Raw genomic sequence first — 15,912 nt, 5'->3', positions numbered from 1 at the left:
GTTTCTCTCCCCCAGCCTCTGGCAACCACTGATCTTTTTACTTTTACTCCATAATTTTACCTTTTCCAGAATGTCATATAGTTGAAACCATACACTATGTAGCTTTGGCTACAGATTGGCTTCTTTCACTTACTAATATGCATTTAAGGTTCTGCCATGTCTTTTCACGGCAATAGTGAAATAGTTTCTTTCTTTTTAGCCTGAATAATAATCCATTGTCTGAATGTACCACAGTTTATCCATTCACCTACTGAAGGACTGGTTGCTTCCTAGTCCTGGCAATTACTGCTAGACATGTCTGTGTGAACTTATGAGTGGACATAAGTTGTCAACTCCTTTGGGCAATTTGTATAGCTTTTTCACATCCCTATTTTATCTGAACTCCACATAAAAGTGAAAATCGACTTCATTTTAGCTAGGTGAAAATTAAGGCTCTGAGATTAGACGTTATATGACACCAAACTCTGACTAGTAGTCCTGTATTCTTCACTGACATGTATTGATACTTGCAGAGGGGAAAGAAAAAGGTCAGAAGCTAGTAAGACACCCCGTGCTAAGAATTTGTTCTGCTCACTCCTAGTCCAGTATTTTCTGTTTAACTGCTGTCTTCAAATGAAATATTTTGGGGAGAAATACCATGTTTTCTGCAGACAATGGAATTATCTGAATATTTACTAAATCTTAAAAATGACCGGTTTTGGCTAACCATTTTAGAGATGTCAAACCAGTTCTCTAACAACTTGTATTAAAATAAAGCCACCCGGACTTCCCCGGTGGTCCAGTGGTAAAGAATCCACCTTAGAATGCAGGGGAGCCGGGTTCAATCCCTGGTCAGGAAACTAAGATCCCACGTGCTGCGGGGCAACTGAGCCCATGCACCACAACTGCTGAGCTCACGCGCCTCAACTAGAGAGCCTGTGTGCCGCAAACTGCAGAGTCTACGCCCTGGAGCCTGCACGCCACAACTAGAGAGAGAAGCCTACATACCTCAGTGGAGATCCTGCGTGCCACAACTAAGACCCAACATAGCCAAAAATAAATAAATAAAATAAATAAATAAATCTTTACAAAAAGAAAAGGCCACCACTTGGAATTTAATAGACTCGGTAGAATTTTTTTTTTTTTTTTTTTTTTTTTTTTGCGGTCCGGGGCCCTCTCACTGTCCCAGCCTCTCCCGTTGCAGAGCACAGGCTCCGGACACGCAGGCTCAGCAGCCATGGCTCACGGGCCCAGCCGCTCCGCGGCATGTGGGATCTTCCCGGACTGGGGCACGAACCTGTGTCCCTTGCATCGGCAGGCGGACTCTCAACCACTGCGCCACCAGGGAAGCCCTCAGTAAATATTTAAATCTTATGCAATAGTTTATGGTGAACAAGTGAAAAATTCATTTTCATATTCTTGTTTTCACAGGAAAAAACACAAAATTTCTAATTTTGAAATTATAGTTATTTAATATAACTATAAATGATAACAGTGATGTCTATGATAGATAGTTTTCATTTATAGCAATTTGCATTTCAAAGCCAAAATATGCACACAGTATTAAAAGTTAGAATGAAGCTAGAAACAAATAGCTCACTATGGTAGGAAATGCCAAAAATTCTATTATTTCTATTAATGAAACAGTTCACTCCTACACCTTTATTTAAAAAATTAAGTTGTTTTAAAATGCACTGTTTGAGGGGTCACAGTACCAGGTGCTTGGGAACCTATATAGAGTTTGGAAAAGAGTGGCCTTGAAGGTTGAAACTGTTTATAAACAGTTGGAGCTTACAAATGTCCTTCTTTCCCCTGCCTTGAAGCCAGAGAGGCATTACTAGTCTTACTCATTTGGGAGTCTCCATAGTGTCACATGCTGTTGCTTAAATCAGGTCATAAGTTTGGCCCAGATCCAGGGGATGGGGAAATAGGTTCCACATCTTGATGGGAGGAGCTACAGAGAATTTGTGGCCATGTTTAACACCCCACATATGTTTGTGTATGTATGTATCGATTGTATATATTTACCGCACCCCATCAGTACCCCCCCACATATATTTTTTGTGTATATGTACATGTATGAATATATTTCTATATTTTTAAAAAATAAGTTTTGAATAGCTGGAAGTAGTTGAGATCACTTTTCTTCTGATGTCAGTTATTTTTGCTTTATTTTATTTTAAAGAATGCCTTGGAAAGTTTTCCTGAACTAACAATAATTACTCGAGACTCTAAAACAAAAAGTGGGGGATCTGCTATTTCTAAAATCAAAATGAATGGCAAAGCTTATAATAAAAAAACTCTAAGAACTTCTAAAACAACTACTAAATCTGCACAAGTAAGTATATATTGATTGATGTAATTATACCTTTTCTAGTTGTCAATATAAATCCTACTTCAAACATTGAAACAAGCAAATATTTTACTCTGTTGTTAAATGTGAAGTGTTTTCAGGTAGGAATGAGCAGCTCTGGCCTACATAGGGACTCGTTCTTACTCTTTGTTTTTCTCCATTGCCTAGCACAGTATCTGGTATATGGTGAGTGCTCTCAAATTTTCTAAATAAGACTAATAATCATCCCATGCTTATAATTGTATTTTTAATATTTTTGTGTGTCACTGGGTGCAAATACATACAGATAAGTGGATGTGCACACATTCCATAAGATTCAATATTCCATATCTGTAAAATTATTAAAATTGGAATTCATTTATTTTCAAACATAGTCTAAATTATTGCCTCTTCAGAAAGCAGTTTAGCAACATATCAGTTCCCCATCAAAACTGTGTTTTGTAGAATCATTCACAAATGCATAAAACCACATGCCTTTGCTCACTGTAGAATTAGTTGTAAGAACAATTCCAGTTACATGTCACCAGCGTGAGACTAAATAAAGAGCCACCCAGATAATGTAATCTATGCACTTTTTAAAAAGAAGAGGTAGATTCATTCATTCTTTCAATTAAAAAATTTGGTACCTATAGTATACCATATATAGTTTTGAGTACTAGGAATACAACAGCGAATAATGGTCCAAAATCCTGCCCTCATATAATTTCTGTTGGGAGGGTGGTGCTTAATAAATAGAAAGATATCCAAGTTTTACTTTGGTTAAAGAAAAAGAGTTATAAAAAATAAAATTGCTAAACAATATATATAGTATGATTCCCTTCCCATTAAAAAATTAGCGTTATTGATATATGTTATACATATGGAAGCATGCACATGCAAGAATATGTGACACACTGTTAACCTTGTTTACCTCTGAAGCAAGAATTATAGAATTCTTTACCTTGTAAGTCATCTTCTGTGTTTACTGTTTAAATTTTTTGTAATGTTTAACTTTTTTGAAATAGTGTATATTTATATTCAGGAAAAAGAATAAAGATTTTAAAATACGATTTAAAATCTTATTTTGAATAAGTCTCGTCCATATTAATACATATTAATATCTAGCCATATAAGTCATTTTTAAGATTTCCATTGAGACTTTTGGTCTAGTATTTTCATAATAGTATTCTTAGTTCAGATGCTCCATGAAATAAATGTATCTATAAACTCTTTTCTTTTTATAGGAGTTTGCCGTTGATCCAGAGAAAATACAGTTGTATTCTTTGTATCATTCACTCCATCATTATAAATATCATGTTTATCTCATATGTAAAGATGAGGTAATTACTTTTTCATTTACTTAAAAAAGAAATGTATGTTTTTCTGAACTTTAAGAAGACTGTAGCTGTAGCATTTATTTATATAATTTCTAAAGATTACACTGCAGTTACAGTTACTACAAAATATTGGCTATATTCCCTGTGTTGTACAATATATCCCTGTAGCCTGTCTTACACCCAACAGTTTGTACCTCTCACTCCCCAGCCCCTATATTGTCCCTCCTGCCTCCCACTGGTAACCACTAGTTTGTTCTCTATATCTGTGAGTCTGCTTCTTTTTTGTTATATGCACTAGTTAGCTACAGTATTTTTTAATGTTTTAAAGAGAATTGTTAAAAATTGTTTTAAAAAATGTGTCTATACTCTTAAGCATTGTGCTCAGATTAATCTGAGGCTCACCATCGCATAGGAGCTGTAAGTGGTAATGTTTTTAAGCTGTTATACTCGCTTTACGTTGCCATAATAATTGGCACTTTATTGCATTTTGTTCTCTCATACGTATAATGATCCTGCTTTAATTAATTCTCGTTAGTCACTGCTTTGAATATCTTGCTGTCCTCCTTATCTGTAGAATGGCCTTATCCCAGTTAATTGCAAAGAAAATGGGAGTTTTGTCCCTTGGCATGAAGAAATGATAGTCAAATTTTAATTGTAACTTTTAAGTATCAATTTAAGTTGCTCAGAAATTATGTATGACCATAATAACACTTGGTGGATAGGATGTAAGGATTAATCTCAGAGGTTAAATGGTTGTAGACAGTAAGCTTTTTTGACAAGCATTATCAGTTTTTTACTTAAAAAGGGTTAAGTTGGCTCAAGGCTGTACAATCATGTGTTTGATAATGGTCTGGTATGGAAAGACGTTCATAAATCTAACCCCTGTCTAGCAAAGGAGAAAGTAAAGATGGTCATGTAAAGTATGTTGGCTATTTTTACAATGCCCTGAAACGCAGAACTTACCCCCAAAATTTGTCATTCGGCTTTTAACACAAATGGAAGTAATTGAGAAAGTTTGAACCACTTTTTCTAGCCTTCCTCCCCACCCCCATGTAGTCAAAAATGATAGGATTAGACCACCCAAATTTATATGAAATAGTCATTCTCCGTGGATGGAATTTTTTAAAAAAATCTGTACTTGTAGGTGAATTTATAAATCCTCTTTTCATTCAGGATATAGAAACAGTAAGCCCTCATGAAGAGCTTATAAAGTGATAAGTATAAACCAATTTGGTATTTCTTTTTATTTTAGATTTCTTCTGTGCAGAAAAAAAATGAAGATTTAGGACAGGAAGAAATTGTCCAACTTTGTATGAAAAATGTAAAATGGGTGGAAGACCTATTTGAAAAATTTGGAGAACTTCTAAATCATGTACAGCAGAAATGTTCCTAACATTTTCACAAAAATTCCATCTATTTTCTAGCACTAATAAGACAGCAGAGGCGGGTGGTCAAAGGGGGTCTAGGGGCCTCAGATAACTGAATGTCAAGCAGTGGTCTCCTGCAAGCACGCCTGCTTTGATCATGAACTTGCATCCTGGTCTCTGCTAAAGGACAGTGGTGCTGCCAAGGAAGTCAGTCCTTTGGAAATGGACCTAAAATCCCACCACGTTTTTATCCTAATGAATGATTTTTCTACTTTGTAAACCATTGGGTAACCGAGTTTTATTTTCAGAAATGTTTTTTGACAAATGATGAAGCATGCACTAAATATAATTTTTCTTTATTGCTAGAGAGGTAACACTTAAGTAACATGATTATTTTTTCCTGACTCCGACTAAACACCAGAATGAAAGAGAGGTGGCAGAAAACATGTTAATATTCATGTCTGACCACAAAACGGAAAGTACTGTACATTATGTAAACATATCTGGTGTGATGTGACATTCTGTATGAGAACACCATCAGTTTAAAATGTAAAATTCAGAAACTGCATTCTGGTTTATGAACTTTTACTCTTAACATGTTCAGGAAACTGGATGTGGAATTGGTGCAATTCTATGACTGCTTTTTGTGTCAAATTATATGGTGATAAAAAAACAATGACATACTATTTTCCCTATCTCAAAGAAAAGTATTTTCCTTTATACTGTTTTTCCTTTGCAAAAATTTTCAATTGTACATTTTATTTCACTAATAGTTGTATTTTTCACAAGGAAAGTGTTGTGGTTATAATTATGTTTGATGTATCTGTACTACACTTTTCATTATTTTCAGTAAATCTTATTTAGTTATATATTGAATTTCTATTGTGAATTCTATCTTGAGGTAACCATTTTTGTTTATACAGATTTGCTTCAGTGTTATCCAGAATATGCATTCAGTACTAGAATTAGTTTAGCTTTATAAATGGGGTTGTGTTAGACACTGCAGGAATTTTCTAATTCATGAAAATAAATTCCTTAGTCAACTAGCACTTGGTTAACTGATTTGTCGAAGTAAAAATTAACCACATTATACATTTTGAAGAATGAAATTTATAATTAGACTACATGCAGTGTTAAACACAGCTTACCCAACTCTTAGAACTGGAAGTGGTAGAGCCCTCCTTTTGGTGCCTTTCCAACCTTTATATATGCTATTGTAGCTCTCTTTAGTTTGATAGCTAGTGTTTCTTCAAGTAGTTTAGCTGAGACCATGAATGTATTAGGTTCAACATGACCTTGTGTTTTATTTGTGTTTGCCAACAGGATGCCTTATTTGTTTGAGAAAAAGATTTACTAGTGTCCTCCTAAATGATCTCCTTTTTTACAGTTCTAAAGAAGTTGTTAATCATCATACTTTTGTTTATTTTACCACCATTTAGTGCCTTAAGTAAGTCCTATCAAGAAAGCAGTGTCACTGCTCAATGCCCAAATAAGACGTGCTTATGTAGATACTGCTATTGTCTTGATTTTGAGTTAACAGGCCAACTTCTTACACTTAAAACCTTGGTAAACTGGCAAAGAATTAAAAGTAACACGTGACTTGATTTGAGAATAAACATTGTAGCATTGGGTGAAAAGTGAGTATTTGAGTTGAGCTTACATATTTATTTCTGATCGTTATCTTACTGCAAGCAATAATCCTTAATCCAACAATCCTTGTACCTGCCATTAGACAAGATAATCATGGAAATTTCTCTCAAGGATTAAATGTTCCATTTCTGAAAGTCTTTTGAAAACCTGTTTAGGCAGCTTATTTTGAAAACAAAAGTAACCTACTAGATTCATTTTGCCTATAACTGACTCAAATGAGAGAACGTCAGCAGTGAGAGCATCATAAAATTAAGTTTGCTAAGTGGAGAAGAGGAGGAAGCAGCCATATTTCTTTCTGATATTGACTCTGGACAGAATTGGTTTCTTTCATTTCCAAAGTGCAGAAGTAGACAACTACATCTCCTAACGTAGTGGTGTAAGTCTACACCTTGACGTCATTTCCCCCAGCTTACTTCCCTGAAGCATTGATGGTTTGAACATTTTTAAAAGCCATCCTGCACTTAGGTAACTCTTGAAGTACACGTTTGAAATCACTAGGCACATTTCCTTCATGATAAGACCCATGGAAAACAGAGACCTTTCCTTGTGTCCTGTAGAAAATAACCCATTTCCTTTTCAACTGCAGTTGCCCTTCCAGCTGTTTGCAGTTGTGTTCATATTAGTCAAATCAGAGGCCAGGTGTGTGATACTGCCTGGAGGAGAGCCAGTTGCTTTGCACCGTCTTCTGTCATTTGATCCATATAGCATAGGCAAAGGCTTGATATCAGACTCAGGCCTTAGTGAAGTGGGACTATTAGTATGACATCCATACATGAGTCCTTTCTTTGTATGAAGTTGAATAAATACCTAGCTGGTTAGCACTCACATTCCTTGCCAGGGAGTTTGAAATGTATAATATAGGAATAACCTTAGGTTGTAGATGGAGTTCAAGAGATAAAGCACATGTTGCTACAACCCAGGAAAACCTGTTTAAGAAAGATTGGATTTTCCTACCTACAGAAACCTAGAAACGATTTACTCCTTAAAAACATCACTTTGTATTGGTATTTACTTCTAGTTCAGATTAGTGGTTAGAGAAAAGAAGCCTCCTTATTCCCATTTCATGATGACCCAGTTTCTACTTAGTTGATCTTCTAATGAAGTCATAAATTTATAATGATTTATGAATTATAGTAAACAATAGAAACTGCCCATTTTTGTATTATACTATCAGATAGAAAACATTGACGAGATGGAAAAATCTAAACTTAAAATGGCCTAGAAAATATTCAGATTACCTTTAAATTTCTAAATTTCTTTTAATTTCTAAAATAGTGAAAATTATAGATGGCTCACATCATTACTATTTTCAAAGTCTCACTTTCCTTTTAATATACATATTTATTTTTGTTAAAGCAGCTATTTTCCAACCTGTGATTTTGGAGATATACCCATAAAGCTAATATGGCAGCAGGGTTATTGAATCAGCTTTGGGTCCCAGAAGTTGCTTCAGATGTGCACGTTGTGAATTTTATTGTATCTATAGAATACAATTTTGTTTTAAACTGTAGTTCCATCTGTTTCTCAGAAATACTTTTCAAAGAGTGAAATATCCCAGGATAACTGCTTCTGTGTCAATTACACTTGACACATAACTGCACAAATGGAACAGTGTACACTATTGGTTGTACGTTAACTTACACGTACGACTTTTGGCACCTGTGTTCACAAATGCATGTTTTGGCAAATCACTGTTATTTATAAGTGACAATAATTGAAGTTAAGGATACAAAGAAACCTGCATTTGTAGTCCAGAGTTTTAAGTGGTCCATAATACAATGTATGGAAATGTGAAAGACAATTTTGTATATTTGTTTGTTACTAACTCAGATCATTAAAATGAAAACAATTTTTTAAACAACAAGATCAGAATGTTTTGGGGTTTGGTTTTTTTATTTTTAAGAATTGAAAACTGAGGTATTATCCATGCATCATCAAGTTACAGACTCAACGTACATTATAGAGTCCTAAGTAAAGTTATTAGGTACAAATGGTAAAGGGCCCACCCATCGTTTTCTCAAATGATTAAGTCAATATTTGATGAATTATTCAGCTTCAGCTGACAATATCAGAAAGTATTTAGGAGTTTCTGTGTTAAGATACAACTCTTTTAGCCCTTTTCCTCCTATAAAGAAGTATAAGTCCTATAATTTCTTATTTTTATTTGAAAATAATGCATAGCTAGAAGTAATTGCTGATGTCCAGATACTTTTTATTATCTATATAAACTGAATAAGTAAAAAGGATTTTGTCTTGACTGATCCTTTAATTTTCAGAATAAGATTCTGCCTTTACTTTCATGTAATATTTTAAAATGTTAAGTATTTCAAGTAAAAATATTATCAGCATATTTGCTAGGTTTTAGTTTTGATTATAAAAGCACTTTTCACTCCTTGACTTTTTTTTTTTACACAGTACAAAAATAAGTCTTTAATCAGTGACCTCTATCAGAAATTTTTAAAATTCTGTAACATCTCTGTTTTATTCTCCACTGGCTGCTGAAATTGCTGTTCATTTTAGAAAATGGTCATCGTTCATATATTTTAGAAAATAGTCATTATTCAAATTATACATATGGCAAACCTAAATAATAGTACTTATACTGCACTGCTTTGTTAATGTCTTGTTACTATATGGTTCTTTTTATTAGCATTTTAAAAAATATATACTTTGTATCTCAGAGAAGCTCTCTAAACTCAATTATTTAACGTGACCTTCTCAAGGAAGATGTGAAAGAGGATACTTCTGCTCTTTGCTTTCCACGTGGAAATGTTTTTATTACCAGAAAAATAATAAAGCTACTCATTCCTGTACAAAAAAAGTCAAAGAATACGAAAAATGTATTTTAAAAAGATATAAATCACTCTCTACTAAGTCTTGACATCAGCCTAGAACATACTGTTAGTTCCCAGGATGGGATGGGTCACAAGATTTAAGCCTGTATGGGTTGCCCCATTTCTGTGGTATGGCTTTAAGTAAAGTCCTAAATTTCAGAGACACCCATGTTCAAATGAAAATTGAAAAGCACATTCCTAAGTGAAATAGAAATTATCTGGATCATTGATCATTTTAGGTTACATATGTATCTGTTCTTCAGTTAGCATGAATAATTTAGAACTGACTGGTTTCAAATAAAAGGAAGATACAATTACCTATTAGTCTGTTGTTAAGCCTTATCTATTTTGTGATGTTAATCAGGAGTCAAGAAATTGCTTTATAAGAATAGCTTATGTTTTATGTAATTTACCTATGATGTATATAGTTTATTGTTTTCTCTCAAATCAAATACAGATTTTCTTTTAATTTAGCTCCTTACAGTATTTAGAATAAGGCAACAATGAAAATCATTGAAGACATAAGAGTTAAAAATAATGGACATGGTAGAAATTTTTCTTAAATTGCAGCCAAAATTATCTTTCTCCTGTCCTTCCCCTCTTCACAACCTTTCCATGGCTTTTCATTGCCTTTAGCCCAGACTCTGTCACAGTGTACAAAGTCCTCTAAGGAATGGTTCTTCTTTCCCCATTGTGGCCCAGCCTGAAGGAACGTGTATGTTTTTTCTTGCCGTCAGGTTCCCTCTGCTGAACTATTCTTCATCTTTTAATCTTCAGATTTCACTTTAACATCACTTCTGTTTAATCAGACTAGGTGGGTTTTTTTTTTTTTAAGTATAATTGATTTACACTGTTGTTAATTTCTGCTGTACAGTAAAGTGCCTCAGTTATAGATACATATACATTCTTTTTTATATTCTTTTCCATTATGGTTTATCCCAGGACATTGAATGTAGTTCCCTGTGCTATACAGTAGGACCTTGTCCATCCATTCAGCATGTAATAGTTTGTATCTCCTAACCCCAAACTCCTAGTCTACCCCTCCCCCACTTCCCTCCCCCTTGGCAACCACAAGTCTGTTCTCTATGTCTGTGAGTCTGTTTCTGCTTTGTAGATAGGTTCATTTGTGTCGTACTCTAGATTCCACATATAAGTGATATCATATGGTATTTGTCTTTGTCTTTCTGACTTAACTTCACTTAGTGTGATAATCTCTAGTTGCATCCATGTTGATGCAAATGGCATTATTTCATTCTTTTTTATGGCTGAGTAGTGTTCTGTTGTACATATGTACCACATCTTTATCCATTCATCTGCTGATGGACATTTAGGTTGCTTTCATGTCCTAGCTATTGTGAACACTGGGGTGCATGTATCTTTTTGAATTATGGTTTTCTCCGGATACCTGCCCAGGAGTGGGATTGCTGGATCATAAGGCAGCTCTATTTTTAGTTTTTTAAGGAACCTCCATACTGTTCTCCATAGTGGCTGTACCAATTTACATTCCGACCAACAGTGTAGGAGGGTTCCCTTTTCTCCACACCCTCTCCACAGCATTTATTGTTTGTAGATTTTTTGATGATGGCCATTCTGACAGGTGTGAGGTGATACCTCATTGTAGTTTTATTTGCATTTCTCTAGTAACAAGAGAGGTTGAGCGTCTTTTCATGTGCCTTTTGGCCATCTGTATGTCTTCTTTAGAGAAAAGTAATCAGACTAGGTTCTAACCCTCTGGACCAGATCATATGCCCTGTGATTCCTCTAATGTAGGATTTACCACACTGTTGTGGCTGCTCGGTCCTGTCGTCTGATGATAGGACCATGTGTGTTTTCCTCACCATTGTATTCCCAGCATCTAGTGCAGTATCTCTTCTCATTAAATATTTGATGAATAAATGGATATATGAAAGGAAATTTACAGGGAACATTAAAAAGGTAAAAACAGAAAAGTATACAATGAATTTTGCAATAAAGGTGTTCATGAGCTTAGTGAGCAATAGTAATTGTGACATCAGAAGAAAATGACAATATCAAGAGTTTGTATAATAGGAAAGTTGCTGGTATTTTATGAGAAAGTGAATGTAGTGGCCATGGTTTTCTCCATTTTGCCCTCATGCAGAGAGAGCCCAGGGACGAGGACGTCACATTCCTCTGTCTTTGGGGCTTGAGACTCTCTAGACAGAATAACTAGGGAACAAAGTCCTGGTAAAAATAAATGAATGTTTCTGTTAGAGGTACTCACTGTGAGCAAAATACTCTTGGGAGGAGGGTTCATTTCTTGGGGAGGGTCAGGGAAGGCTTCATGGAAGCAGTAATGATCGAGTGGAGCCTCAGAGTTTGGGAGGACTTCTAAACAGGGCTGGATGAAGAAGGCATAATAGTTTGTATTTAGGAGAATCGTTTTGTTTCTAAACTAGCTCTGTCCTCAGGCATGTCATGTGAAGCCTAATCTGGATGTTTTCTCATCCAGAGGGTAAGGTAAGAAAGTCTTCTAAAGCTGTTAATCTTCTCTGAATCTGGATAGAGAGGCTGGAATGTTGGGAGAAATGCAAGGTGGTTCAGTTTGGCAGCACCAAGAGAAAGGGACAGCAGAATGGTAAGAATGGCCTTACTCCATTATTTACAGTCTTTTACTAACTTGCAAGACTGTATCACAGTCATTAGGTATCTTATACACGCACACACCCTAGCAGCGCTTAGTTCATTTGTGACACTAGCATAAGATTAAGTAGAATCATGTCTGATGTCACCAGTCAGCTGTGAAGTACTTAAGCTCAGGATCCACATAGTCTTCATCTTGAGATCTCCAAGAGCACAGAGACTTTCACACAACAGGCACTTAATAGGTATGTGTTGAGTGGATGGGTGAATGGATAAATGGGGGTTTTTTTGGAATCAGTTCAAAGTGTTTTCAGGTTGACCTCTAAGTAATTCAAAATATAATAGTGGCCCGTTCCCTGCTTTCTCTTTCTATTTTTAGAAGAAAACATCTCTTATAGAACGCATCCTTTGCATGTCACTCTGAGTTCTCACTCTGTGCTTCTCAACAGACCAGAGTCCATTCTCTTAATTCTTATATTTAACTTCCATTTAGTCAATGGAAGTGAATGGGCTATCATCAGACAGCAGCTGTCTTTAAGCAGTGAAGCAGAGAAATTCAAAACGCTAGCAACAAGCCTAACAGAAAGAACCTGGCTTCAGAATGAATTTTTTAAATTATCCTTGTTTACATAGACTCTTTATCAATGACTTAAAAACTGTTAATGGGCAAATGAGCAGAAGGTCTTTCCAGTGCCAGTCCTTCATTGAGTTTATTATAACTATCAAAAGGATTATGTATTAAAGCACCATTCACGAAGCACTGCAAAGCAAAAATTTGCCTTTTTGGGTTTCCCTGGCGGCGCAGTGGTTGAGAGTCCGCCTGCCGATGCAGGGGACACGGGTTCGTGCCCCGGTCCGGGAAGATCCCACATGCCGCGGAGCGACTGGGCCCGTGAGCCATGGCCGCTGAGCCTGCGCGTCCGGAGCCTGTGCTCCGCAACGGGAGAGGCCACAACAGCGAGAGGCCCGCGTACCGCAAAAAAAAAAAAAAAAAAAAAAAAAAAAATTGCCTTTTTAAGGTATATCCGTACTGCTCATTAACAAACACATGGCCATCCAAATGAGAACGATGAGAAGTTGTCACTGACTGGAGTCTGAACACCACTGCATTAGTCTTCTCAGGCTGCTATCACAAAATACCATAGACTATGTGGCTTAAACCACGGAAACATTTTTTCCCAGTTCTGGAGGCTAAAACTCCCAGACCAAGGTCCAGCAGAGTCAGTTGCTAGTGAGGGCTCTCTTCCCTGGCTTACGAATGGCTGCCTTCTCGCTGTGTCCTCAAATGGCAGTGAGAGCAGGCTTTGTGGTGTCTTTTATATAGGCACTGATCCCAACATGAGTGCCCCTCACTTCATGACCTCACTTAACTCTTAATTACCTCTCAAAGGCTCCATCTCCAAATCCTACCACACTGAGGGTTAGGGCTTCAACATATGAATTTGGAGGGACAAATAACACTCAGCCCATAACAACCACTAACTTATCAACTATGGCATAGAAAAAGTGAAAATCATCACTGATTTTCTTGAAATTATCTCTGGTCTACCAGGAAGCAAGAACACAGTTTATATTCACTGCTCTCATCTGCTATAAGATTGTCAGAGGTTCACAGTGAGACTCCCTCATCATAGAGATCAAAGACTTCCATCACTGGGCTTCCCTGGTGGCGCAGTGGTTGAGAGTCTGCCTGCCGATGCAGGGGACACGGGTTCGTGCCCCGGTCCAGGAAGATCCCACATGCCGCGGAGCGGCTGGGCCCATGAGTCATGGCCGCTGAGCCTGCGCGTCCGGAGCCTGTGCTCCGCGACTGGAGAGGCCACAAGAGTGAGAGGCCCGTGTACCACAAAAAAAAAAAAAAAAGACTTTCATCACTGAGACGTATTCTTTGAAATTCACACAGACAATAACATCCTGTCAGTTCCTAACTAAACCTCACCTTTCCCCAGTTCTCTTCTTCCACTGTCATTTCACTCGTCCTAACCACCATCAACTGTAGTAATGGCCTACTATAGTAATCTACGAATTGCTGTTTCCCCCGCTTCCCATCTTGCTTTCCTTCCATCCATTCTCTACAGAGCAGTCTGGAAACCCTTCAATGCCGTCTGTTGCTCTTAGGATAAAGGCCAAAACTTTACTGGCAACCTCCACTTTCAGCCATGATGGAGTAACAGGGACCAGATGTAACTCTGTCTTACAAAGGAGGACAAAATTATGAAAATGGTTTTCAAACATTTAAACAATAGGCAGCACAGGATAGTAATCTGAGAGAAGGGAAACAAATGACTTGAGCCCTCCAATTGTCACAGTTTACTCTCTGGAAAGTTTCTAGGACACAGTACAGGAACAGTGAACCCAGAGCATGTAGGTCTTGCTAAACTGAGACAAACTTCAGATTTTGGGGAGGCCTAGGCACCTAGAATTTGAAGCGCAGAGTACCAGAGAGGAGAAAGCTGCACAAAAATTGAGTTCTGCAGATCTGCAGAGGGTTCCCCTCAAGAATCCAACTAAGTACTGACTGACCAGCTTACATGTGACAGGAAACTACCAAGGTCAAGTAAAGGACCGCCAGAAAGAGTCAGAACAATCTCCTGAGCTCACACAGGAACTAGCAGCGTTCATGTTCCCACTAGGCAGATTGAAAAGACTTCCTAACACTGGGCGTTAGTAGAATCCTCAGGAGATTTTTGTCTCACTAGTGCAACAAAATTGGGCCTGGAATAAAGGCTGTTCTGGACCCATGTAACAGAGCTTAACAGCAATCCTGAAAAAAATTCAATTGTTTTTAAGTCACTTAATTGCATCCCAGAACAAAGCCCAAAAATATATAAAGAAATACAAAAAAACTTCCAATACCCAACAATATAAATTTAACTTTGTCATCCAATCAAAAATTACCAGGAATGCAAAGAACAAGAAAATACATCACATTTGAGAAGAAAAATCAATCCATAGAAACAGAGGCAGAAAAGATCCAAATGATAAAATTAGTCAACAGGGATAATAAAATAGCTATTCTAAATATATATGTTCAAGAAGGTAGAGACAGGGGACTTCCCTCATGCTGCAGTTGTTAAGAATCTGCCTGCAATTCAGGGGGCACAGGTTCGATCCCTGGCCCAGGAAGATCCCACATGCTGCAGAGCAACTAAGCCTGTGCACCACAACTACTGAAGCCCACGTGCTGCAACTACTGAAGCCTGTGCACTCCAGGGCCCGCATGCCACAACTACTGAGGCTGAGCACTGCAACTACTGAAGCTGCGTGCCTAGAGCTTGTGCTCCACAGCAAGAGAAACCACCGCAATGAGAAGCTCGTGCACCACAACAAAGAGTAGCCCCTGCTCACTGCAACTAGAGAAAGCCCACATGCAGCAATGAAGACCCAACACAGCCAAAAATAAAAAAGAAATGAAGGAAACGATAGCAAAGATCAATCAAACTAAAAGCTGGTTCTTTGAAAAGATAAACAAAATTGAGAAACCTTTAGCCAGCTTCATCAAGAAAAAAAGGAGAGGACTCAAATCCATAAAATTAGAAATGAAAAAGGAGAAGTTACAACTGACACCACAGAAATACAAAGGATCATAAGAGACTACTATAAGCAACGATATGCCAATAAAATGGACAACCTGGAAGAAATGGACAAATTCTTAGACAAGTACAACCTTCCAAGACTGAACCAGGAAGAAATAGAAAACATGAACAGACCAGTCACAAGCACTGAAATTGAAACTGTGATTTAAAAAATCCCAACAAACAAAAGTCCAGGACCTGGTGGCTTCACAGGCGAATTCTACCAAACATTTAGAG

General features: G+C 37.1%; 1 protein-coding gene across 1 annotated transcript in view; it reads left to right on the top strand.

Annotated features, from left to right (window-relative positions):
* The window catches only part of QSER1 (glutamine and serine rich 1), a 41,044-nt gene extending 36,003 nt beyond the window's left edge, over positions 1–5,041 (top strand). Inside the window, exons 10-12 of the mRNA XM_007468091.1 lie at positions 2,165–2,317; positions 3,556–3,651; positions 4,901–5,041. Of these exons, the coding sequence (XP_007468153.1) occupies positions 2,165–2,317; positions 3,556–3,651; positions 4,901–5,041 (390 nt within the window). The remainder of the gene's footprint in view (positions 1–2,164; positions 2,318–3,555; positions 3,652–4,900) is intronic.
* Positions 5,042–15,912: the final 10,871 nt, after the last annotated feature.

This window comes from Lipotes vexillifer, unplaced genomic scaffold (assembly GCF_000442215.2).
Source record: "Lipotes vexillifer unplaced genomic scaffold, Lipotes_vexillifer_v1.1 scaffold451, whole genome shotgun sequence".
NCBI classification, from domain to species: domain Eukaryota; kingdom Metazoa; phylum Chordata; class Mammalia; order Artiodactyla; family Lipotidae; genus Lipotes; species Lipotes vexillifer.
This window is presented reverse-complemented; position numbering and strand designations above follow the sequence as displayed.